General features: G+C 38.2%; 2 protein-coding genes across 2 annotated transcripts in view; one reads left to right on the top strand and one right to left on the bottom strand.

Moving 5' to 3' along the window:
- Positions 1 to 27814, top strand: part of LOC125839970 (non-specific lipid-transfer protein 2-like) — a 554062-nt gene that overhangs the window by 153738 nt on the left and 372510 nt on the right. The window lies entirely within an intron of this gene.
- LOC125839974 (regulatory-associated protein of TOR 1-like) overlaps positions 1 to 27814 on the bottom strand; it is a 40985-nt gene that overhangs the window by 12717 nt on the left and 454 nt on the right. The window contains exons 2-17 of the mRNA XM_049518935.1: positions 23130 to 23232; positions 14586 to 14668; positions 14310 to 14468; positions 14119 to 14235; positions 13863 to 14023; positions 13087 to 13241; positions 12849 to 12993; positions 12692 to 12770; positions 12462 to 12563; positions 11336 to 11419; positions 11115 to 11225; positions 6110 to 6463; positions 5830 to 6016; positions 4441 to 5037; positions 3941 to 4273; positions 3705 to 3828 (exon numbers count right to left, since the gene is read on the bottom strand). Of these exons, the coding sequence (XP_049374892.1) occupies positions 3705 to 3828; positions 3941 to 4273; positions 4441 to 5037; positions 5830 to 6016; positions 6110 to 6463; positions 11115 to 11225; positions 11336 to 11419; positions 12462 to 12563; positions 12692 to 12770; positions 12849 to 12993; positions 13087 to 13241; positions 13863 to 14023; positions 14119 to 14235; positions 14310 to 14468; positions 14586 to 14668; positions 23130 to 23232 (2894 nt within the window). The remainder of the gene's footprint in view (positions 1 to 3704; positions 3829 to 3940; positions 4274 to 4440; positions 5038 to 5829; positions 6017 to 6109; positions 6464 to 11114; positions 11226 to 11335; positions 11420 to 12461; positions 12564 to 12691; positions 12771 to 12848; positions 12994 to 13086; positions 13242 to 13862; positions 14024 to 14118; positions 14236 to 14309; positions 14469 to 14585; positions 14669 to 23129; positions 23233 to 27814) is intronic.

Here is a 27814-nt window from a genome sequence, read left to right on the forward strand (position 1 = left end):
GCCCGTGCTAAGCACATGCCCAACACGGTGACTACTAAAAAGTTTTAAGGAATTTTTTCATGATTATCTACCGTCATAAAATATTAACCCTTTTACAATCATTTATAGAATCCATTTCTTTAAAATGTTGCATTGCAGTAGTTATGTACATTGTACATCTTAGAGATATATAATTCATATATTGTATACTATAGTGATATATAGTTAACAACAAGAATAGTTGCATCACACTATTGTATACCTTAATACAACATGTGGATGTATACTTTGAAGGTATTAAATAATATAATTGGAAGGTTAACTATTAGTTAGTTGCTAAATTTCTTAATAAGTAGTTTTTTACTAATTTCTTCTAAAGAGTTTCGAAAGATCCATACCCAAAAGAATATTTCTCTAGTAGAAAACAAATTAGGTATTTAAACTTCACAAATTAAAATATTTATCATACTTTTTTGAAACTGAAAATATTTATCATACTTTAAGAAATATTTGTTGTTTCGGTCGGACAATAAACTAAATACTATTGACCTATGATTTGATTCACGGGCAATATATAGTTCAAATTCTTTTACTTTAAGTTATTGCCTTGAAATTCGTTGAGGCGAAATGGTCTCCTGTCACCATTTACAAATGTGGATTGAAGAAAATGACCTTCTCAATAAGCACTATAATAAGAGTTTAACTGATTATAAAACTGACTGCTGAGTAATTATTATAAAGATTGCATTTTTTTTCTTTAGAATATCGGAAAAAATTGAAGTGTTGGTTTGATATCTTAAGTCACCCAAAAGAGGAATTATTCCAAACAACAGTCCAGTTCATGTAATAATGCATTTATGTTGTCTTGGTTGTTTTGTTTTCCTTTAATCATTTCCCTAAACTGTCAACAAACTTTTATTTTTTCGTGGTGTGCGGGGCTAGCTTTCACGCATTTCAACTAATTCCACAGGATACCTACACCTCCCACTAGCAACAAGTACCAGGTAATTATGTTCAGCAAGGCTACCATAGATGGGAAGAAATCACCTAGTATTTTTGTCTCTACTGAGATTTGGGATTTGGACGTGAGACCTCATGATTCTCAACTCACTTCATTGAACAGTATGCCACATCCATGGGTGCAACTGTCAACAAGTTTCCATCACAGATTACTTAATACACTACCTATTTTGCTGATATAATAGATAGGTGAGAGAGAAAATTACTGTTTGATTAAAACTATCAGGATCACACACATTATCCTAGAGGTAAAGATTGCATCCTCAATCTCCCTTATCTGGAGATCTATTTAACTACAGATGCACACAAAAGCACAAATTGCAAAGGTGAACAAAAGCTATGCAGAGAGAGAAACAAAAGTTTTCAGCAGGCCCACATTTTTACAGAATTGATAGTTCAAAAAGCTGCCAAATGCAGCATGTGGCATGGCAATTTGAGGTGGGACCTACACTTTCAGCAAACATATCAAGTATGTACAAGTTATAAAGCTATAAGTACAATATCTTGATTAGACTTTGAAATTCTGAAAATGCCCTCCTAAGCAGGACGACCCTAAGCTACTCCTGCTCCCGCTTCTATATTCGTAGTAATATTCACAATGATGCTAACACTCCCCCTCAAGTTGGTGCAAGCAAATTATATGTACCAAGCTCACAAACGTGTTCACCAAGTCCCTAGCCTAGAACAAGCTATATATGTAACAAGCTTGACACATAATTTGTATTCACCACTTAAGGGGGAGTGCTAAAATATTCACAAGGATTCTATGACTCCCTATCAAGCTAGTGAATATAAATTATATGTCTGCAAATTGATCATTAGACCGCATGAACCTTGTGACTATGTCTCTTAAGAGTACCTTCTATCTGAAAAAATGACAATCAATCTCTAAGCTCCAGTTTGCCAGCACGTGAACAGATCCTGTTAGAATCTGGGATGCTCTGGTCGAAAAAATGAAGTGGCAGACAGTAGTGGAGCTGGTTGGGGATTGTTCATGTTAGTGTTCCAGTACTCATAGCGGGTATTGGTTTGATCACAACATCTATGAAAACAAAGTTATCTTCGGACAACCGTAAGAGGTTGCCTAAAAATCTTCTTTCTATATGTTGCTGGCCGTAACTAGGCTTTAATACCAAGTGAAGTGGAAGAGAAAATGAGAGGAACTCAGCATGATTATTTCATCAAACTATTGGGGTTTGAATACTTGTGTTTACATGTCCTAAAAAGAAAAGAAAATCAGTACAAATCCATACCTAATTACAATAGGAATAAATTTAGTTACCTACTATAGTCATTTGTTTTAGAATATTCACAAGGATTCTAACAAACATAAATTTAATAGAATATCATCTGTTCCTTTACGGGTCTACAATCCAAGGGAATGGGTAGAACGACAAGGATGTTGCACATCGTATTGGAGCGGGCGGATGAAATAAAGGCTCACATCTTGTGTCCTATGTGAATATGTCACCGAGACTTAAAGGTAGTTTTATAGAGTGATTGTTAGACCGACTATGTTGTACAAGATGGAGTATGGCCAGTCAAGAACTCCCCTGTTCAGAATATGAAGTTAGAGGAAATGAGGATGCTTAAATGGATGTGCGGGCATACTAGAAGAGACAGGATTAGGAACGAAGATATACGAGGCAAGGCTGGAGTAGCCTTCGTGTGTGGACAAGATGCGGAGGTTGGTAGTGATAGGTTTGAAGAGAGATAGAGGTTAACTGAGAAAGAATTGGGGAAACGTGATTAGACAAGCTATGACTATCTTTAGCTTACCGAGGAAATGATCCTAGATAGAGAGCATGGAGGTCGAAGATTAGGGCAAACAGCAAGTAGGTTGTAGAGCATTTTCTCTCTTCAGAGTGGTCATGCAAGGTTCTAGTCCTGGTGCATCTATTTGTTCCCTTGTCGTACTATTACAACTATGCTAGCATTATCTTATGCTTCAGTTTTATCACAACTATTATTTCCTTTATTTGGTTATCTTCAATATTTTTACTATTGGTACTTTCGTTCCTTCAATATTCTCATCATAGCTTTTTACTCTTACGTTTATTTCAGATTTTTTCTGAAAAACGATTTTCTTAAGTCGGGGTTCTATTGAAAACAACCTCTCTACTGCATAAAGGTAGGGGAGGTCTGCATACCTCACTCGTGGGAATATACTAGGTATGTAGTTGTTGTATCATTAGTTCCTTTATCATGCAAAAGAAGCTCAATTTATCAGACCTAATGGCCAAAAAGTTGACCATGTAAAAGAAACTCTATAACTCAAACCTAATGGCCACAAAGTCAAGAAGTTGTTCTGAGGTGACGCAACATAAGGGGTGAGAAGACTAAGAAAGAAAAGCAAAAATAAGCAAGAACACCTGACCCAAACACCATACAAGAGTGAGATCAAAAAAGACTTCAATATAAATAGCATCTATTGTTTGAAGCTCTAAGAAGATATGGCGATTATTCAGAAAGCAGACATAGTTCCAGGACATGTTTCCTAACATTGACCTGCATCTAGTCTTTCCACTTGAGAATGATTGCTTACCAGCAAAGCAGCATTTGTTGGTTGAAATGACAGATTACACATAGCTCCAACGACTAACCTAGAACTTGAACTAACCGACCCTTCCCGCAGTACTACGAGAGAAGATCGTGAAAAAGGAACGATGGAAACAATGTCTTCATTCAGGCCAATATTCCTCTACCTGATCCGTTCACTCTCATCTGAAGCAATCACAAATGGTGAGAAGGGATGCAGCAAAGCAGTTCTGGTACCACTCTCAAACTTTGTATCCCAACTGGCAATTTGATTATGCAGTCTGTTCACCGCTGAGACAAAGAAGTAAGCATTGGCCAAATTAGACACATTTAGATAAATGATGACACACACATGAAAGATGGTAGTGGGAGAAGGAATGAACCATAAGCCCAGTAGACTCACAACAGTGCTGGCATTTGGTGATGAGGTCAAGAGCTAACTTCTCCTTCTCTTCTCTCCTAGAAATGATCTCTTCATTATCATCAGCTGCAGTAAGAAGTGGCTTTGAGAAACGGCCACAGCTCCAATTATAAATGGTTGAGTGTGGAATAGAACTGCGTTCTGAAGCTCTAGAAGATCCACCAGAACCCAAGAGGGGATCAGCTAACGCTGAGTCTTGAGTGTTCATTGGGTGATGCCTGAAGTCTAAAGAATAAACTCTTCGCAATCCCGTTAAGAAACTGGACTGGGGGGGACTGACAGGAGGAGTCCTAAAAGGCACAGGTAAACGCCTACCTGCAACAGTTCAAGTAAAAGATGGTATCAAAGGGGAACATAATTACTTGAAAAAAATAATGAGTATTGAGGGAAATACTTGAACATCAAGGTTGACACAGATGGATTATGGGGTAGAGAAACTACAGTAATATTGACTCCTAGTCTCGTTTGAGTACTAAATATACCTCCACTCATGTCAAACCAAGAAGATGATCGATTCAATCCAGCAGATCTAGGGCCAGGAGATGTTGTGGATTCAACAGTTGACTTGACTGACTTGGCGAACACTTGGTCAATCCCAATAATTGAAAGCACTCTACAGCCAAGACCTGCAACACGAGGTGATGGATCCTTTGCCAGGGCACACATGGCCTGCACAGACTTAGTATAGAGTGAATTGTCAAGTGGTCTGGGTCTTATATGATTAACAACACCATCGCTAGCAGCATCACCCAGTCTTCCAGAATCAGAATGATGAGAAGAACCATCAGACAAAGGAGATCCATGCATGAAGCCAGGTGTTGCAACAGGGCTGCTAGTCGAGACCCTACCATCGTGAGAGATAGACGGACTGTCACCTCCCACTCTCCATAAAGGAGCATTAGGAGATGGAACTACACTTCCATGTGGAACATAATAAGTTGGCGTCGTATAGCCACTACCTGAACTCTTGACCGTAGAAGAAGGCAAGGAAGTGGGCATGGAATTAGATTGACTCTTCAAATATGCAGCTACAACCGACTTCAGGTGCACCTTATGCCCAAAGGCAAAACGTGCCAAGGCTACAAGAATGAAGCAACATGAACAAGCTAGATCATATATTCTGTCCACAAGAGTAGAACAGGCACAAGAGGAAAAAGAGAGGAATGAGGAGAAATCAGAGAATTCGACGTGCTATTAAGGGAGTAGATATCAATTAACATGCATTATATCTCATGCATTTATGTATTGAAACAATTGCAGCTAACTTATATTTAATTCTTTCAAGCACGGAGAAAAGTTTCACCATTCTACACTTATTTATGCACCAGCTTGTGTGCACCTTGGCTATTCCACCGGGTACCTCTCACCAGCACAAGTACTGGGTAATTCTGCCCATCAAGCTTAGGCAGATGAAAAAAATCATCTAGTGTTTTTTCACCTCCGCGGGAGTATGAACCTGAGGCATCATGGTTCTCCTCCCATTTAATTAACTAGGTAACACCCTTGGGTGCTACTTATTTTTTTATTTCCCCTTCTCCTGCCTTAGAGCAACTTTGAAGTCTTCGAACAACTGGTATGCTATTAAATACTGGTATCATTCAGCATTAACCTGCCTCTTCAAAGTGAAAGATAAACAAAATTCATAGTCTGGACAGATTTAGTTCAGGAGGTGTCCTCATCATACAAGAAATGTAGTGGCACACTGTTTTAGAGTTATCATCAAATTTCTACAATAATTAAACCTGCAATATTCTCCTCTAACACAAAGAAAGAATAAATATGGGGCAAATCAGAAAGTAAGTTAGGAACAGCAGTAAGTGCATCACAAAGAAATGTCTCCTTGGGGTGGGAATAATTCAGTAAAAACATACCAACAGCAACCTCAGCTCGTACCAAAGGGCTTGCATCAGATACAACACTTAAAAGGCTCTTCATTATGACTTCTGCCCCAATCTTTTCCTCATTGTCGTAGTCTTCATCCTCTCCAATGTCATCCTTAGATGTATCAAACCCAACATCAAGTAAAGTACCTAGTGCAAATATAGATGCAGCTCGTACCTGAAATAAATTGCTCTTTTAGTCAAAGTCTGAACAAATAATGGAGAACCATACTAATAATACACCAACTTGACATATAATTAAACAACAAACCTCAGGCTGCGATTGAGAAAGTAGAGGCACAAATATTGCTGGTGCATCTGCCTGCAAACCCAGTACTTGTGCCTCTGTGAAATCCTCCCAGAGCTTTCCCAGACAAAGGCACAGCCATTGAAGAAACAATGGTTCAGTTTGGACATCATTATAGGTTGATCCCTGAAGATGCTTCAAGCAGACATTAATAAGCCCCACTTCAATACACACCTCCTGACCCCGTCTGTGACCATCAGCAATTACTGCCAAGACAAATGTAGCCATTGCCCTTTGCTCTGGATAAGCCTCAACGCTGTCGAGAAATCTAATGAAATATGCATGTCCACCATCCTTAACAAGGTCAACCTGGCAAGACTGTCATCTCACAGGAAAAGGGTAATCTAATGAATATTAAACTAGAGGATCATAACACTTGAAGTGAATCAAGACACACAAACCAAATAAGATAGTTATCTAAGACAAATGTCAACACGAACACTCTGAAAGAAAAGAAAGAAACCTTAACATTTCAACATTACATAGTTTCTACACAGTATAATCGATCAAAAGAAAGAAAACGCTCAGTGACAAGCATTGAATGAAAGGAGGAAAGAACATATTCTGTCAACATTACAGATTCCACAACTAGATCATTAGATTCAGGTAACATCAGGATAAAGAATAAGAGAGCACTCAAGATAGCTCAACATCCTAACAAAACATAAATACAAACTACAAGTGTCAATCTAGTGGTGATCTCTTCCATTCCAATTTACTGCTTGGTTGATGGAGCTGGCGTGGAGGTTCTGTTTTTCGTTACTTTTTTCTTAGAACAGCACAACATGCATTAATTAATTTGTGTAGCCGAAAGAAAATAACTTTAAATAATGCAATAAGTCAGAAACCAACTTCGTATTGGTGCTTAACATAGTGAAACAAGCATCCAATGGTTTGTATCCAAGATCACAAAAAAGAAAAAGAAAATAAGAAGATTAAGAGGAAAAAGTGCAGAATTGAGTTGGAAACCCACCACATATCCATGATCTGTTTGGATGTGTTGGTTTTACATAGCTAAAATATCTTATATTTGCTTAGAGAGTTGTTTCTGTTTTAGAAAGTAGTATTATTGATTGAAACAGCACTAAGAAAATGTTGTAAGCTGGATAATCTGAAGATAATAGCTCCTTAGACTATAAGATGTAGCACATATAAACCCAAATAGGATCACTCTAAATGGAAGATAACTACAGGATTGCATTACTATTTGAAGGCACATACCAAAGCAATAAGTAAACTTTATTCAACAATTGTGAAACCAGTAATGTAACATAGTAGTGATTGTTGAGCATCTACGACCCAACACATCCATAAGATTAGTATTCTAGAAATGTGAACGTTAAGATGTTAATCCAAGATGAAACAAGGTCACACTAACCACATTCAACCGAACAACATACATAAAGGATAAAAATGACAGGTCATCTAAGATGTACAATGTCTTAGGTAGACCTTCAAATGCACCCATAAGTGATACTATGAACATTCAAAGTGTTACTTGTGCTTTTGAAAAAGCTCCCAGACACAACAATCGAAGAAATGTCAAACCCCACCAGGGTCCCTTTCCCCACTATTTTCCGGTGATCGGAAGGCATCCCCATTCTTCTTTTCTTCTCCCTTTCCTTGCAATCGACTTCAAATGGACGAAAATATTTATTTTGCAGTTGGCTTCAAGGCCTACGACATCACAAGAACATCTGGTACGGCAGGAGCCTAGTACGACTGGACGGAAAGAAATAGAAACTCTATTACGATGTCAATCTGGACTGACTCGCCAATAAGGGTATTCACCAGAGAATATTTTAACTCTGAGGTCATTACCCAATGGCTATGAAATGGAGAACCATTAGGTAAAGAGGAAGATCCTCTGCAAAGTCAAATAGCAGCGGATACAGCTGACAGAACACTTGCTATGACAGAGGCACATGGGCAGGCCATCAAAAATAATGGAGGAGTGGGTCGGGGCAAGCTCAATTCGGCACAAAGCCCAACTCTATCAAGAAACTAGCGACTCAATTTTTACAGGCCTACAACAGCTAGGAAACATCGACAATCGTAGAAAACATTGAGACCTCTGCTAATCTATGCCACAGAGAGACGACAGATAAAATGAAAGAGGTATTCGGACCAATTCTCAGTGAAGTAAAGGGGATCGATCAATCCAGGGAAATTGAGGAGAACTCAGGGGTACAAAATCTCCAAACGGCGACATGAAATTCAGCAGATTCATGATGATGAGCCGGTAGACATAAAAAACCTGGGCACCAAACTGGTGGCGAGATCAAAGCATCCAGTTGGGTGAATTCCTGTATTCTGGAACTTAGCAAAACATATGGAGTGGTGTTTGAATTTTTCAGGGGAGAAACGCAAGCACTACTGATGAGGCTCGATGAATGAAAGAGTGCGATGAAAAAGAAGGGGCAAACAGTGCAGTGTCAACACCTAGACACAAAGGAATTGACAAGAATGAGTTGAAGAACTTACAGTCACATTTGAATGAGGAAGTTAATGGCGTAAGAAACAGAGGGAGAGTTCTGTCACTAACTCACCAATGAAAGTAAAGATTGTATCTTGGAATGTCAGGGGGATTAACAAGATTTCTGCAAGGAATCTGGTTAAGAGCTCTCTTCTGAAATGGAGAGTTGATGTTTACTGCTTACAAGAGACAAAAAGTTACCAAAGATGTAGAGGAGATTTCCAAACAATTGTGGTCTAGAAGATGGATGAGGTGCAGGTAAATTGAAGCTGATGGCAATAGTGTGGGGATTCTAATCATGTGTGACTTAAGAGTTTGGGTGGGCAACTGTGTGGAGGAAGGTCAATTCTCAATCACATACAGATTCAAAGTTGTCCAAGATTCCTTTCATTGATTTCTCACTAGTGTATATGCTCTCACACCAGAGCTGAGAAATTGGAATGCTGGGAAGAAATTGTAGCAGTTAGGGAGCTATGTGGAGGTCATTGGGACACTTGTGGGGACTTCAAGACTGTTAGAACAATAGCAGAAAGGAGAGGATGCAATAGAATAACCAATGTAATGGTTGCTTTTTCGATCTAGATAGAGGGCATGGAGTTACATGATCCCCATCTTAATGGTGGGATTTTTACTTGGTTCAAAGGGGCTAGCCACCACAGTGTTGCTAGGTTGGATAGGTTCCTCTACTCAATGGAGTGGGAAGAACTTTTCAGGAGCATTATACAACAAATTATGCTTAGAGTTATATCTGATCACAACCCTATTATTCTACAATGTAAAGACTGAGAACAGAGGAAGTCTTACTTCAAATTTGAAAACAGGTTGCTTAATGTAGAGGGTTTCAAAGATCTAATCCAGGTCCCAGGATTGGTGGAATGGATTTGTGTGGAAGGATGCCCAGACTACAAATTCAGTATGAAACTACAGATGCTAAAGCAGAAACTTAAGGAATAGAGTTGTGTAACATTTGGGGAACTCACCAATAGGAAAAACAATTTATTGAATTGTGTTGGTTGAGATGGATCTGATTCAGAATAATAGAGTGTTGATAGAGGATGAGATGATTCGAGCAGCAATTCTAGTTGAGTTGGAAGAACTGGCAAAAAAATGAGGAGTCCAAGTGGAGACAAAAGTCCAGAGTGTTATGGCTAAAGCAAGGAAATAATAATATCAAGTTCTTCCGAAGAGTGGCAACAACACATAGGAGGTACAACACCATTGACAAACTGATTATTAGTGGGAGGACATTAATGACCCAAAAGAAATCAAGGAGAATATAACAATTTTTTACAAGTGCTTGAAGGCATATAATGACTACACATGAATTGGCAGTTAATCAAGTAGATAACATGCAAGGTCTTGTCGACAACCTGGGTGTAAAGTGGTCTCTTCCCACCAAATATTTGGGGATGCCCTTGGGAGCCAAAAACAAAGAGCTGGAAGTATGTAGTGAACTCTTGAAGAGAAGTGAAAGGAAGCTGACACGGTGGAAGAGTCAATGTCTATCCCTAGGAAGTAGGAGGTAGACTGACTCCTATCAAATCAGCTACGGATGCCCTCCCAACTTATGTGCCAAGTCTTTTCCCCCTGCCAAAAAGTATTGAAAAGAAACTCAACAAACTGAAAAGGGTGTTCCTCTGGCAAAGGAAATAAAGGGAAGCATGGCTACAACCTGGTTAAATGGAAGAGGTGAGAATGAGAAAAACCCAAGGGGTATGGGCATTAAGAACTTGAGTATCCAGAACACTAGTCAACTAAAAAATTGGTTGTGAAGATTCTGATGTAAAGATATGGAATTATGGAGGAGGTTCATCTCTAAGAAATATGGCCTACTGAACAACTGGATCACTGAAGAAGTTCCTGGCACTTTTGGTTGCTCTGTATGGAAAACTATCAGAAGATTGTGGATTGCTTTCGATGCAAAGGTGACCATTAGAGAGGGAAATGGTTTGAAGACTAGTTTCTGGAATGAGAACTAGATAGTGGATGAGAAACTGTGGATACTTTTTACTGATTTATACATTATTAGCCTGCAACAGATACCACTATATGCACATATTTGGAGCCCCCGGGGCTGGGATCTTATGTTCGGAAGGGCTTTAAATGACTAGGATGCACATAAGCCTTATGATGTTTCTTTATCCTAGACTTTCAGCTGCAGATCACATCAAGAAATTCACCCAGTTAATACCATATGGGATAGTGAAGAATCCCAGATCTTCCAAGACATGGGCACTGCAGGAACAGTTGTTCTGATGTTGCCCCAAAGTTTACTAGATATAAACATGCCTAGTGCAATGCAATCCAGGTGAAGCACACAACTTTTCTCACATTCAAATATTTTTTTTCCGTGTCTATTATTTTTCACTGATGGAACATAGGTTTAGAAAGAGATTGCAAACAAATTATATGAGAAATAAATATAGATAAAATTGAAACATGGGAAATTTAATATGAGAACAACACAGGTGATAGACAAACCAATTCATGTACCTTATCAAAGGCAAGGATCTTCGTCCAAATGAAGACAAGAATTTGCCTAAGCTCCGGAGTTGTGGTTTGCAAAAGCTTTAGAACACAAGGAAATATTCCAACAGACAAGGCCTGGAAATAAATTTGTTGACTTAAGAATCACTTAAAAATTGGACGCATAAAATTAGAGGCAGCCAGCCTCATTAACAAGAAGCTTGAAATGCACCACCACTAATAAGTACCAGATCTACAGCCCAAGGTCCCATATCAAGAAATCTTCCGAGAAGAACCAGTGCTCGAAACCGGTGGGATTGACTAAGTAACACCTAATAACAAAGAATAACCTGGTTACCATCCCATACAAAGAGAAAAATGCACCAAAAAAGACAACTAGCAATCAGCCTGTATCTTAGGAAAACTATGGTTTTCCAATTTCTGTATTCTTCTGTGGAGTCGAGCAGATAAACACAAAGTAAATCTGTTTTTTTCTTTTGGTTAGGTAAAACACTAATTAAATCTAGCCATACTTCACAATTCAAATAAAGAAATGCGCTCACACAACGAACAGTACCAACTACTCTTCAAGCAACCCTTATAAAAAACCTAAGATGATTGTTTTGACTGAGCACTAACATTACTAAAACCAATGGTTCTGCTGATTTTCCCTCAGAAACTTCAATCACTAGCATTGTGGTAATTTGCTTCTGCAATGGTAAGGATATGAGTCACACTAGAATCTACAAAAACTTACCCTAATCTTCCATAGATTGCAAGATTACTTGAGCAAAAAAATAAGTATGGAAAACATGAAACAGATGAAGACCCAATTGTGCTGAGAGGAGTACCAAATATTTGATGGCCTATTAAGTAATTTATTAAAGGAGAGTTTAACCACTCCTCACATAATGACATGACTTTCTGGTTATTTTCTCTTTAATTTCTGAGAACATTCTGTTATTCTAAATTTTAGCATGATATACAACAACATACCCAGTGGAATCCAACAAGTGGGTCTGTGGAGGATAGAACAGACCTTACCTCTACCTCGTAGAGGTTGAGAGGCTGTTTTCGGAGGACCCTTGACTTTTGAGTACAGCTAATCACAGTAGGTATAAATAGACACGCTTTCTCCTATCTAAACAAATTTAAGTAAATGCAGTCAACTGTCAATAACTGAAGCTTCATAAAGAAACAATAAATGCTAACAACCAAATGTTTTCACTCCACCTTTTCATCATATTATTAATAAGAAATAGAAATTGACAATAGTGTGGGAACGAGGAAACGTGCATTATTTAAATCGACCATTTCATGGCAAGAAAAACAAAGAATGGTCTTTCATCTGATTAGAACCATAATATTTCTTACCTGTAGCACAACGGGCAACTGCACTGGTGGCTTTTTATTCTCTGATCCATAGTCAAGCCAAAGCTCAAAAGCTGTCAATTGGTCGGTGAAGAATGAGCTAGGCTGAAGAAATCAAAAGATGGGAAAATATTAATCTTGAGAAAGACACATGGACCATATTTTTCAGAAAACAGACCAACTTTTAGGAACTAAATATATACAATCAAAAGGACAATAACTCATTATCCCACCTGAAATTCAACACTTGGATCAGCAAGCAAAGTTGGAAGCTGCAAAAGGCAGATTTCTGCTGCCATGTCCCAAGCATCCCTGTGGAACAAGTACAGGCCCCAAATGAGGAGAAGGTAAAGCATGAATTTGCGTAGCTTGAGTGTTTCATGTAGTTACCACATGTGATGCTGATGAGTAGGTGGTAGCATTGGGTATGAAATTGGTGAACAATTTGCAGAGCGCATGATTCTTTCAGCAAGTAAAAAATTTCTGAACAAACTAGCAACTAATAGGTCTTGCCTGAACAATCTCTGAAATAGATCTGCGGCTTTGAAGCTTACAGATTAGGACGAGTTTAAAATGCTGAAAAAGGAATTAGGAAAACTGCATCAATCTAACTACTCTATCACATTACCGTGTGGTAGAACATTCCAGGCAATTGTATCAGTTACTGCAGTGAAAATCCAATTCAATTCACCAAGAGGTGTCTTTCGATCTGTTTGGCGGCCAGGAATTCTATCTATCAGAGAATAATCAAATGACTCACAAAATAATGACCGCGTGCAAAACCTAACATCCAAAAAAGAAGATACAAAAAAGAAAAACTAGTTATAACAAATTTGACTGAAAAGTTAAAAAGAAAAAGAATAAAGAATAGAAAAGATTCTTATGAATAAAGATAGACCATAAATCATAATGGTTGAAAAAAAGTAGCAGCTTATCTAAGAATTCTGACAACATCACACTTGAGGTAAGTACAAATAACTAGGAGTGCACTCGGACATACTAAGTGGAAATTCCCTAAGACAATATAGTAATCCTATAGCAACGGTTGGCATAATAGACAACACCCATGTGGTTCCTGGAATACGAGGTGCGATACAACTTTGTGGTATCAAAGGGACTTGCCCTGTTTCAAATATTCGTTTGGTGAGAAAGCTATTCTAACTTTCCATCTAGATGGTTAGTATATGCAAAACAGACATGACACTTAAGATAAACTATGGAATACCATAGAGAGAGAAAATAATAATATCCATCAGTCGGGGACCAAACCCACTGAAATGCTATTCCAAGTTTCCCAAAATTAAGTATTGCTGCTAGTTCACCCCATTGCAGAATTGGACAGGTTTAGCAGAAAGCATGAAGAAAAGCAGAAAGGATAAACAACTTTTTCTAAGAGCAAGTCACCATCTCAATGCCATTTTGATTGGCGTTGTGAGGCAGGAAGTGAAAATGTCAGCAGGATACTCAGCACTCTGAGGAAGCGTCTCATGTGCTTCACAGGCAGCGAGCAGAATACAATCTCTTGTAGAAGGTCCAGAGGAATTAGAGGCAGCCAAGTTTTGGAGCTGCATTAAGCAAATGGCTTTGATTAGAGAATGAGCATAGCAGATAGGTAGATCACCTCATCATTAAGCATGTACTGCATTATTAAAATTTGCACCTCTATAAAGGCATTAACGATCACCCCAGCAGCTGAGCAGTCAAACACATAGATTGAAGGTGTCTTCAACCAAGAGTCCAGGTCACTGATCCGCAATGGGATATACTGCGTATAACTCTAAACAAATGTCTAATAAAAAAAAATAGATATCGCAAATGCTCTGTGAAAGCAATTTGAGTAAGAAAGAAAACCTTATTAAATAGCCAAATTTCATTATTGACTGATGGTTTGGTTACACCATATCCATTGTAATGGAAAAGAACTCGCTCTGACTTGGCATAGTTTCGACATGTTGTGCAAAGTTTCTTAACTTCATCGATAGTAGGATCCAAGGAGATCTTGTAGCGTGCCTACATATAGTAAGATATTTGGGTCATTTTAATTAAATTACTGATTACCTTACTAACAAAATACAGCCTACACCTTGTCCACGCATAATATCTATTATCACAAAAACACTTTTTTACCTTAGGTTGCCACCTCTCATATTGTTCGAGCAATGTTCTCCCAATTGTTTCAAGGGCTCTTTGAGGTGGCATAGAATGTGGATCTGTCATAGAGAAAAATAGTGCAAGTATCAAAGTGATTGCTGGTTGACAGAAATTTGAAAATTGCTGATTACAACAAACAGGTAAAGTCTTAACCAAATTCATCCAATATCCCCAAGAGAATATGAACTGCTTTCTATGAAAGCTGGGATAGCTGATACCGAAATATATTCAAGTAAAACAACAGAGTAATCCAAGATGTACTATCATCAACTATTCTCCTACATTCTGTTGTCAATGCTGAAGTGATAACATACGCAACAAGTGTACAAAACTCCACAATACTTCAAAGGTTCCCAACCCAAAGATAAGGTACTGCACAAGTATGGCACAGAACCTTCAACAAATGCTATCTGAGAGCTCTGAAGAAGGTGTTAAGGTTATTATTCACAAAAGGAAGGGCAAAAACTAGGGGGTGAATTGGCAGAGAGGAATTGAGTATAGGACTTTGTCACTGGAAACCATATATTAAAATGAAATTTAAAGGTAAGTAAAAGCGCAAACAATGACTCAAAAAGAGAACAGAATCTTCAGAAACAAAAGGAAAGAAATGGGAGAATTGCCCATCTGTAAAAAGTTCCCTAGCTATTATTTCCATAAAAGCAGGATTTGAATTCCATACTATTTGAGATATGTTTCGTCCCCTATATATAGGGGTAGATTTTGTTATTTTTGAAAGATATGATTAATATTATTTAAGAGGCTTCTCTTCTCTTACAACCCTATAAGAACGATTTTTTAAGAGATAATATTAATTCTTAACTTGATATCTTTGGTTTCTATTAAAGTAAATTAAAGAAGGTAATTAGTCTTATACTTACTGTTGTCTCTAATTTTTTAGAAGTAGGGGACTAGATCACTTTTGGTTTAAGTTCTTGACTTGACTCTATTAGTATCATAATTAGTTTTCACTGGGTATGAAGTTGTTGTTGTAGTATCATAATTAGTTTTAATCAGCTAATTTTAAATACTAAGATTAATTAGGGTTCTTAGCACTTTATCTTGAAATTTGAGGATTTTATTCTCGAATTTAACACATCTTTCAATTCCTCCTATCTTTAATCTTTGTATTTTTGCTTCTGCATTATTTTCTTTTTTATTCAAGTAATCTGATTCTTATCAGAAGTGCTGTGAAAAGAGAGCACTGGAAACCTATTCAACACCCCCACCCCCCAAAAAGGCTCTCTACTAAAAAACCAGTTGAAGATCTTACTGGGAGAGTTCTACATTAGGTTGTTTTGAAGATTCTGAACAGTGAAGCAAAGGAGTGGTAGAACTAGGAGTGAGGATCCCCGAGTTGGAGCACTAAGGTGGAGTGAGCTATTTCTGATTGGAGGTGATAAAAGTAGTTACGGCTCCGGAAGAAGAACTGAATGGTACTTATTCTTTTCCTTCAAAAATTCTCTGGTTTCCTTCTTTCCATATGATGCACCATATGCATGCTGGAATTGATCTCCACCATCTCTTCTGGTTTTTGTTGTCTCCCCTTTTAATCCAGCAACTTAGGAGGTCTGTTGTATGTTGTATGCTCTGGCATGGTCCAGTTGATGTTAGTTATGCTGGTAAAAAGGGCCCAAACCTGTGAGGTCACCTTATAGTGTAGAAATAAGTGTTTGTTGATCTCCGAGGCATAGGGCTTCTTTGCACGGTAAGCACCTTGATGCAATGTTGATACCCCTCTTCTGCATAGCCTCATGAGTCGTGCTAGTTCTTCGGGCTACCAACCATGTGAAGCACTTCACCTTGGTTGGAGCCACATTCTTCCGCACTATTTTCCATGCACCTAAGTTCTGGTTGCCCTTCCCATCACCCCCCCCCCCACACACACACACACATACACAACCTGTAACATAGAACTTTCCATCCTCTTGGTCTGCCAAAATCAATCTATCTGGATCTAGAGTGGTATCAGGAACCCTCCAACAAGCTTCAAGAGCTCCACCACCTCACCAATTTCCCAATCATTAAGAAGTTTACTGAAGACTAGGTTCCACTCTTGTGTGGTCCACATCTCCTCTATTCACTAGTCAGGATTAGAGCAAATGGAAAGAAGTTCAGGAAATAAGTTTTTTAGGATCCCTTGGTCACACCATTTGTTTTTGTTTTTTTGAGAAGGTAACATTGTGTATATTCATTGAACCAGTGCATGGGTTGCACTAAAACTATATTTACACCTTGTCAAAAATTTAGAAAACTGAATCTGAATCCTAACAGAAACCTAGGATATCTATAATGGATTCAGTGTCCTCTAAATACATCTGCTTGCACCAGAAGCAAAAAAGCCTGATACAATTTAGTTTGATCTTTTGAAGATCACAGCTCTTGCTCTCAAAACATCTAGCATTTCTTTCTTTCCAAAGAGTCCACCAAATACAGGCTGAGACAATCCTCCATCTATCTTTATCTATAGCTCCTACCCCTACTTCTCCTCAACTGTATAAAAGATGTGTGATTCTGTTAGGCATAGACCAAGCAAAACCCCTGAGCCTAATGAAAATCCTCCATAGCTGGGATGTTATTCTGCACGGGAGAAACAGATGATTGATTGTCTCAACCTCTTCCCCACATAAATAGCATCTAGAACACATGGAGAACTTCCTTTTCTTGAGATTTTCATGTGTAAAAATTGCTTCTCTTGCCAGAAGCCAAGTGAAACATGACACCTTGAAAGAAATTTTAGGTTTCCAAATCTGCTTCCAAGGCCAAAGAGAAGGGTTGTTATCCATCTTGATTTAGCAACTTATATGCAGAGTTTACCTTGAACGTGCCTTTGTTATTTCTGATCTACCATAATGTATCATGTTCATCCCTTGTTCCTGTAAAAACTTCCAGCCTTCCAAAAAAATCAGTCACAGTCTCGATTTCCCAATCATTGAAATTCCTTCTAAACTGGAAATTCCGTCCATGCTGTGTCCAAACCTCAGGTACACTCACTTGTTTATTTACTACCAAGTCACGCCTTCTCTGGAAAGATATTTTTCAAGCTGAAATTACCCAACCATTTATCCTCCCAAAATGAAGTCTTGATGTTATTTCCTACCCTGATGGTCGTATTAATCTTCAAGAGAGGCCACAAGATTCTAATGGACTTCCATAGGCTTACCCCATATGGTGTAAGGACCTCCTTTGTCATTCACTTGTTCTCCTCTCCATATTTTGCTTGAATTACTTTTCTCTTGTATGGTTGAGGCTCTTGAGAATACATCCATAACCACTTTAGTCTAAGGGCTTTGCTCTGATTTATAAATTCCTTACTCCTAGACCCCATGTTTCTTCCCCAGAGAACCTTGTTCCACTTGACTAAATGTTGGACAGTGGAATCATTTTCCTCAATCCCTTTCCATAAGAAATCCGTCCTAATTTTATCAAGTCTTTGTATCACCCCGTTAGGGATAGGGAAGATGGACATCATGCAAGTAGGTAAGGCATCCAAAACTGAATTAATGAGACTGACTCTGCCTCCCAAAGAGATATATTGAGATGAGATTTCCATTTGGTAAGCTTCTTCTCACACAACCCTTGGTCACACCATTTGTCTGTCCAGAACTTTGCCTTATCCCCCCCCCCCCAATCTCTGATAGTTGTCCACACCCCAACTTCATAAGTGGAGGTCACTTCATTTGTGCAACAATGATCTTCTTGCCCATATTTATATTGAATTATCTCTCTGCATAGAGTCTGATTCCCATGAACATATCTCATAGCCATTTGGATAGCAAACACTTGTTTTGTAGCTTAAGGTTTCTGATTCTCAATCCCCCATTCTTTTTGCTCTACTGAACTGTCATCCATTTCACCAAATTCAATCCCTTCTCAATCTAGTTTCCTTGCCACAGAAAGTTCTTTCTCAATCCATCCAATGCTTTTATCACCCTCCTTAGATTGGAAACACTGACATCACGTATGTTGTCATAGAATCCAACACTGAGTTAATCAAGGTTACTCTCCCTCCCAGAGATAAGTATTGAGACTTCCATAACGCTATTTTTTTCTCAGACTTTTCAATTATGCCATCTCGTATCTCATTGTTTTATGTTTGGACCCCCGGGGCTTGCCAAGGTAGACTGTTGGCAGCTCTTCCACCTTACACTTAAGAATGCTTGCTAGGGACTCAATCTGCACAATCTCCTTAATTGGGAAAATGCTACTCTTCCTCCTGTTTACTTTAAGGCCTGAGCATGCTTCAAAGATAACTAGGATCACCCTAAAGTGCCAGATTTGCTCTTGTTCCGCTTTACATCAAAACTATTGTATCATCAGCATATAGTAGATGAGTCAGCTCCATAATCTCCTCTGCCCTGTTTTTAATACAAACCCCATTATCCAATTATTACTATAGGCAAAACCCTCCATAGAAATAATTAACAAGAAGGGGGCGGATCCCTGTGTCCTAAACCTTTCTGCCGGGAAAAACACAGTCGGTCTCCATTACAAGAATGGATAACCTAGTGGTTTCAATACAAAAAGTTATCCATCTTAGCCATCTCCATCCGAAGCCCATCTGCCTGAGGGTGTTAATCAGAAAATCTCAATTCGGGTGATCATAAGCTTTTTCAATATCTAACTTACATATCACCCCTAGCACTCCACCTTTAATTCTGGTATCAATGCATTCAAGTGCTATAAGAGCAACATCCATGATCTACCTTCCCTTTGATGAAGGTCATTTGATGCTTATTAACCAATTTATTGATCACTTTCTTCAGCCTCTCTACTAGCACCTTGTCAATAATTTTGTAGACTCCAGTAATCAGACTTATAGGTTTGAAGTCCCTCAACTCACTTGCCCCCATCTTCTTTGGAATCAAGGCTACCAGGATGACATTGAACTTTTCTCAAACATTTGGTGGGAATGAAATTATGAAAGGTCTGCATCAAATCCTCTTTAACCAATTCCCAGAAAGCATGAAAAAATGCCATAGTATAGCCATCTAGACCAGGTGCTTTGTCAATAGCACATAATTTAATCCCCGCACAGAACTCCTCCTCTTCAAATCCCTTTAATAACCATTTATGTCCATTGGTTGTGATTTTCTGAACATCCATTATGTTCAAAGATGGCCTCCATCCTTCAGGTTCTTTATACAAATCTTGATAGAAATGAACAATTGAACTTCTTGATTATCAAAAGAGCAGTAATCATAACTTCATTAATCTCCAGGGGATTAATGGTATTAATTCTTTTGTGAGTTGTAGTTATACTATGAAAGAACTTGGTGTTCTTATCACCACACTTGATCCATTGAATCTTGGATCTGTCTCCGGTGTATTTCTTCATTCTTTGTCACTTCCTCATAATCCATTGTTAAACTGGCTGTCATATCGTTTGTTAGAGGTTTGAGTTCTTGAGTGGCTTCCAAACTGCTTAGTTTCTCCATAATCTGATTTTTTTTCTAGCCCTCCAATTACCCTTGTTATCCATACTCCACTCCTTGAGTCTCTTTTAAAGGAGAATTTTGTAGCTAGCTACCACCACAATAAAGGAACCTCACCCACCAGTCATGCACTTTGTCTCTAAAGCCATCCACATTTAGCAGTTCACTGTTCTACTTCTTTTTAACATTTGTCTGCATTTGTTGTTGTTGCCTGGCAATGTTCTCCTGCTTCTTTCCATCAATTTTCATGAATAATACCAGAGCCCAACCCTTAAAATTATACCCCAAATTCTTTACTAAGTTTAAGAACGTGTTCGTGTATTAAATTAGAGCGTTGAACACTGGGTCAACATCTTTATTGGGAATTGCACCTCCAATTGAGTGATATCTTCTACTGAGTAGTTCATCTCATCCACCTTCTCGTTAACTTGCACGTCCCAGGAACCTATTGGCTCCCAAGTCATTGCTTTTTCTGCAATGTAATTTCCCAGGTTTTGTTGATCAATCTCAGAATTACTTTCTGCGATTTCAAATCTTTCTATTGTTGCAAAAATTTCCCATCTCCTTTATTGTAGTTTCTTCGTTTCTGTTTTGAGTTAATTCATTGAAAGTGCCGATTCTGTTTTGAATTGATTTGTTGACTGAGTTTGCATGTATTTCGATCTTAAAGATGTCCATAAATGCGGCCTCATTGGACTTGGTAGTAATTAGTTGAGTAGTAATAACCGGGGCTGGAGTTATTAGGCCTATCCTTCAGCCCAAATGTTTCTTCTGAATTAGAAGACCCAGCCCTTGTACTTGTGGGTCCTTCTCGAACAATCTGGCTTCACGTGTCCTAAGATTTTAAAATCCCCTTCTTTCGATGCACCTGCATGCTCAGCCGTATATTGTGCTGGCGTCAGACCTATTTCGAAGTTAAATAGGGTTTATCACTCCTTTTATCCTGTGGTTCCTTCATGGAGCCTCTCCTTCACACGATATCAGAATGGTGTATTTATAGCAGTCGCTTTCTATCACTATTTCCAATGGAACATTCTTTCTTACCATCGCCTCTCACTTTGATACGTGCCATGTACAAGTGACTTCTCAGTGACATTTCTTCCTGTCTTTATGTAGCCTCCACAACGGTCACCAACCATCTTGAAGCTTTTCTGAGACCAGAGGTTCAAGGGGAACCTGGTAGTCTTATCCAAACCCGATCCCTTCTTCCGACTAGCATATGTTGTTGGGCTCCACCATTGGAGTCGTGCCTTGTGTTTCTTCCATACCCATTCGGCAGATAACACATGTTCAACCACCTTCCTAGATGGAAGTTCAAAGAGAAATTGCCATCATTCATGGAAAACATACGAACTCCAAGCACTGTCTTCCAAGTGCTACATGCCCATTTACGAACATCATTCAAAGTTGCGATTTACTGTGACTGTTCATGGAATTCTCCTATAATGCATCTGCCCTATAGCTCCTTGTCAGAAATAGTTGAGCCTCCATCGATGCAGATTTTGTTGGTTGTGGTCTGGATCTATGAGGCTTTTGCGACCTCTGTTGTCCATCTGTTTCTCTTGAAGGCTTCTTTGAAGGAGGAATCAAATCACTTGAAGCTGACAGCAAGTCTCCTATAATGCATCAGTCCATCCTCCCTTTAATGTGGTTTCTGGTGTAATAGTGACATATTTGTTTTCCCATTGAATGGAAATAAGTTGATGTACTTACCATTCTCATTGTATTTAAGAGTGCAAAAGAATTCTGAGAAATGATCCTTCATGTTCCGTCTCTTGACTATCTTTCGTTGCCCTTTTGTTGCATCAATATATACAGATACCATCTCATAACTTTAAGACTAATCGTAATTTCCTCATTAAAAATCTGCTGCCTTCTGTCCATGCTACCAAGTTTCGGAACCTAATTTAATTCTAGTAATGTCGTAGGATTTGAAACCTGCATTGTAATAAATCCGGTCCTCCTCCATTGTAGAGAGAAGGTTAGTTGCCAGAAGATCCCCCTGAGGAAGTTGTTGTGTTGAAGAGACGGCTAGAAAGGTCTAGCCTTGAAAAGAGTGCTGGGAGCTGATCACGCTTGTTCATAGAACCTTTTATCCAAAGATAACTCCATAGCTGTTTGAATAACAGGATTTTATTGGATAGATTCTGGCTCCTAATTCTGATACCACCCTGTTTCTTTTCTGTCATTATAAACTTCCAACTCACCAAGTGATATGTTCTTTTATATTTTTTCGCTTGCTATAAAAAAAAAAGGTCCATCTTAAACTTGTCCAACCTTCTCTCCATCTTCCTTGTAACTGGAACAGACACATAGAATATGTGGGTAGAACATCAAGAAACCTTTCGAACCACGAGGTTGGTGACTTGACTTCCAAAATCTATTGGCCCTACCTTATAAGCAGAATACCACACTTGACAACCAAATGCGTGAATATGAAATTAGAAGAGGACATTAGTAAAACCCATCTACCAAAGGTGTCAAGTAGAAAGGTCACAAGATGTGCTTTTCACTTGGTTAGCAGTAAGGGAGACCATGCTCACAACGAAAAACTAGAGGAAGAATGGACTATATAGGTCAGTTGGTGCTACATTTGCAAATGCTCGAGAGATTGATCACTTACTGTTACACTGTCAGATTGATAGCCAATTATGGCTAACTGTGTTAATTTTGTTGAGCAGACAGTGGACGACACAAACCACAATCAAGGATAAGTTATACAACTGGGCCTCTAAATGAAGGAAAATGAGGTGTAGAGCTTGGGAAGTAACCCCTTTGTCCCTTAAGTGGGTTGTATAGAGACAAAGAAACATGAAACTTTTTGAAAGGTGGAAATAGTACCTTAGTACAAATAGTTCTGTCGTCTTCTGGGTCTAGTCAATTTTTAGAGCACCAATGAGGTCCCAGTTAGGATAGATGCTTCAGTGTTCTTTGTAGTGAATCTTATCTTTTAAACCTATTTACTTTTTGTATGCCCCTTGTATACGGAAGATTATCTCATCACGTCAAATAAAATATTTACCTTGTCTAAAATATTAGCAAAAAGAAGAAACACTTGTTTTTTCAGAAGAAGGAAAGGTTAGCATACCAATCCAACACTGCATCTGAGCACAAGGAGATACCCTTATTACATCTGGTGGAGGAACGCTAATGTTCAAGCACAAAACAAGGGCAACACATCCCGTCTTCATCTGCAAGAGCCAAGAAGTTTTGCAAGTTTAGATGGTAAAGATATCAAATATTTGTTTATTGTATGAGAACTAAATCCAAACACTGTAAGATATTAGATAGCTCAATATTAAAATTGAAACAAAAGGTCAGCAAGCACTTCATATATATGAATTTCTCTTTTTACATTAGTAGCAAGCAACAAGTGCAGAAAATGGAGGGGCAAGCCCATTATCCACCGAGTTTTGAACCATGTGCCACGGCCCACGGGCTCTTAGGCATTTCTTGGTAATAAAAGAAGGCATAAAGTAACAAGCAACAGGTATAAAGCAAATCGAATCAAGCATTTAACAAATCCGAATCTTATCTTGAGACTTGGGCAAGACTGTCATGCAGCAAGAACAGCTCTAGATAACTTTTTTGTTGCCTAAATAAAGAAGCTCTAAACAACTTTTTTTTTTGCAAAGAAGAAAATGATTACATCTTAAAATTACTTTCATTCAATGGTAAGTTGAATTGTTGAAGAGAGTAACAGCAAAAGCATCACAAGGTTAAAGTATGCACAACAGATAATTGAGTAAGCCCAATTTAGCAAAAGTCAGAAAGATCAGAAAAGTTCTAATGCCATAACACAAACAGTAATTAATACATTAAGAAAAAATAAGAGAAACTGACATCAGTTCATACTTCATAATAGCCTCCTCTTCTGGTTTCACCAAGCTCTATTTAGATTAGAAGTCCAGGTAAAACCTTTGACCTTTTTTCACAGAGATTTTTTTCTAGATGTAAATCATAACAAATGGAAAACAAAATTCCCAGATGATCTACAACGTGTCACAGTGGGACAATTGTAGATTTATGCACATCGCAAGGCTGGAATTTGAATCTTAGAAGGAATATTAATGATGGGGAATGCAGACGATATATATCTTCCTACAAATGCTAAGCGACATAGTGTTGCAGTTGAACCACAACAAAATAGACTCTATCAGTTGGAAGGGTCACTCCAAGGGTATCTTCTCAGTTAGAAGTTGTTATAGTATGCTGGATTTTAGCAACAACGTAGTGTTGGCCTTGGAAAAAAATATGGTACAACAAGGCATCTACAAAGGTCTCTTGCTTCTTCCGGATTGTGGCTAGGGAGACATGCCTCACACAGAACAATCTCCCAGGGGTTTTCAGTTGTGCAGTAGATGTCCATTATGTGAAGAACAATCTTGAAGAAGTTACCCGCCTTGTTTTGCATTGCAGGGTGCAAATCAGTTATGGAACATGTTCTTGTCAATTTTTGGTATGTCTTGGACCATGCCTAACTTCATTATAGAAATCATGAAGTGCTGTACCAGGGAGGATCTGTGCAGGAAAGCTCAAAAGACCTGGAACACTGTTCCTCAAGTTATCTGGTGGTCTGTTTAGCTTGGAAAAAATAAAAGAGTCTTTAAAGGCAAAAGAAGAAACATACAGCACCTTAAACTTAGATACATTTTGTCGACCGTTTTTTGGTGCAAACTAATTTTTGTACCAGATGTAGATGATATTTTAGACGCAATAGCTGATTTGCACAAATTGTGATTGCACTGGCTTATAGTGCAAATATTTTATACAATATATTATTTACCCATCAAAAATGGAATCTCAAGTGTTTATCACATTTATTACTCTGCTTCCACATACAATATAGGTCCAGGATATAAGAGCTTCCCTTTTTCTTCAATACTCCTAGAAGAGCAAAGAGAGAGATCTTAGTGTTTCTCAGATCAAAAACTCAGAGCTTTCCTTTTTCTTCAATACTCCTACTGCATAATGTAAAATTAGGTGGTTGTTCGTTTCGGCACTGTTTTGGCACATGGAGCATCTATTTAGAATCCGGTTTCTACTGGTAAGCATGTTTAAGATAACATTTACATCATTTATAAATAACTAGCTGCGCCAAGATGATAGAATACACCTATGTTTCAGGCTAAATATATTTTCCTTTTTGCCTCCTCACAAAATTCTATATTTTTTTCCGAACCAAAAAATCCACAGTATAGCAAAAGGAATAGTGTTCCATATGTTATCATTATTTTGCAAACCCTTTCTGCTCCATTCTTGTGAAAAGGCAAGTATGGTTAGTCACATTGTCTGGTGAATATACAAAACAACAAAGAATATGGACATAACTGGTAGCTGACTATCTTTAGTATACTAAAAGTGTATCTGCATTCTACACCATGTGTAATAGCAGTAAGAAAAGCATTAGAACACTTTAATTGAGAATATCACTTTTAAAGTGAGTAATGATTGGAAGTTCCTTGGAAAGCTTTAATGTTTCGAAATGACACCAGACCTAAGGCAACATTCACAATGTGGCTCACTCTCCATGGAAAGCTTCTCACCTCTAATAGATTGATTAAATGGGGCATTGATGTTAGCCCCAACTGCTCACTTTGTGCTACCCACCCGGAGATAGGGACCATCTGTTTGTAGAATGTGAGTACACTAGAAAGATATGAAATGCCATATTGAAATGGATGCACAAGGATGAATGTCCTGCTACCACATGGTCGCAAATGGTTGACTGGGGAATTGCAAATGGGAAGGGGAAATCTCAGATAGCACAAGTGTTCAAGATAGTGTTTACAGAAACATGTCACACTATTTCGCTTGAAAGAAATCAAAGGATTTTTGAAGGAAAAAGGGCAGATGTCGCGGTCATTGTCCAGGAAGTGGCTCACCTGTGTTACATTTCCAAAACTTCAGACGCTAGTCCATACTTGGTTTTTCTAATGACTACAGATGTATAAGGTCTAGGTGATGTATAAGGTCTAGGTGCAACTGGATACGGAGATAACTCCCTATGAGCTAATCTCCAATCCAGTATAAATTGGTTTATAGTTAGGTTCATTTCCTAGAATAGCTAGTTGAGTTGACTTAGCTGCTTTGTAATTCTTTCCTGGTGATTAATAAAGTTGTTAGTTACCAAAAAAAATGATTGGAAGCTAGCTATTTTGGAGTCATAATTGAATTGGTCACTTCCCTCTAAAAGACAAATTTCCTGACTTGCCCAAATTAACCAATTATCCTAATTCCACAATAGCTAGCTACAAAGAAGAAGATAGTTGGAACTTCACATTTAGAAGGAATCTTAATGACAGGGAAATTGAAAGGGTTGTTGCCTTATTGAGAATATCAAAGTGAGCAATGATTGGAAGCTAGCTATTTGGACTCACATTTGAATTGGTCACTTCCCTCTAAAAGACCAATTTCCAGACTTGTACAAATTAACCAGTCATCCAAATTCCACAATAGCTAGCTACAAAGAAGAAGGTAATTGGAACTCTACTTTAAGAAGTAACCTTAATACCAGGGAAATTGGAAAAGGTGTCCTGTCTGGAACTCTTACGACAACTTTTCACCTGAACAAGCTCCCAGCATGTCTTTGGGCCTGGACTCAGATAAGGAATACTAAAGCACCATTCAAAGTGGAATGTTTCTGTATGGCTGGTGGCAAAAAATGCATGTTTGACACATGAAATCCTCCAGAGAAGGGGAATCTAATTGTGCAACTGGTGTCAGCTATGTGGAGAGAATTTTGAAACAATGAATAACCTTTTCATTCATTGCAAGATGACAGATGAACTTTGGCACAAATTTTTGAATATAGCAGGAAATAACTCAATTCAAGAGATTAAGTGTAACTGCAGAATTTTGCTTTCTTTTTTGGAAAAAAGAAGAATTTGTAAATGAAGCAGAATCAATACTGGGAAAGAGCTTTTCTTTAGGTTTTTTTGCTCAGCTATAATTACAACAACACTTCGTGCACATCCAAATAACCTTTTCATAGCCTTTCTCTCCCTCGCTTTCGCGAGTCTATACAATTCTTATCCCACCTGCTCAAAGGAGAAGAAAATGTATTCATGGAAATACTTAGAACGTGGAGAAGGATCCGGATTCACTTTTTTTATTTGATTCATACCCACGTAAGGTTTTTCCTGATTAAGAAAACATTAATCTAACGCCAACAATCATGTTGTACATCACAACTTCTAAATTATGTTTCATGTCTGCGCCACCATACCGCTGGTTTAGATGCTCATGCCTTCATGCAACTTAGAGATTGAATCATTCACGGCCATATCCAACAAAGACACCAGACAGTAGACACATGTTTGAAGTATTCACATAGGGAAAAAATTATATCACCTTACATAGTACATTATGGCTGACTCATATTAAAAAAATATTGTCGAATACAAATCAAAGGAACTAATGGTTTGATGGAAATTTTAACAGCTTGTTACCAAAGTTAGCATTGTGGAGTTTTCATGTTTATTTTGACAGACAAGTAGAAAATTAAACCTTCCGCTCAGATGAGCATTCATCCTCCCATACATTAATCTTCACCTTGAACAAATGAAGATTACATTAAACTATTATCCAAGAAAATCCTGAGCAGAAACTAGTAACCTTCCGTAAATATAACAGAATTTGAAACTATTTCAATCAAATAAGGGAAAAGAAATGAAAGCACAAATGAGAACAGTATTATTACTGAATTTGAGTAGAATGAGAACTAAACATTCATATGACTGATTCCAATTAATTTGTTATAAATGCATAGTT

This window comes from Solanum verrucosum, unplaced genomic scaffold (assembly GCF_900185275.1).
Source record: "Solanum verrucosum unplaced genomic scaffold, falcon-dt-bn FXZP01000177.1, whole genome shotgun sequence".
In the NCBI taxonomy this organism is placed as follows: Eukaryota; Viridiplantae; Streptophyta; class Magnoliopsida; order Solanales; family Solanaceae; genus Solanum; species Solanum verrucosum.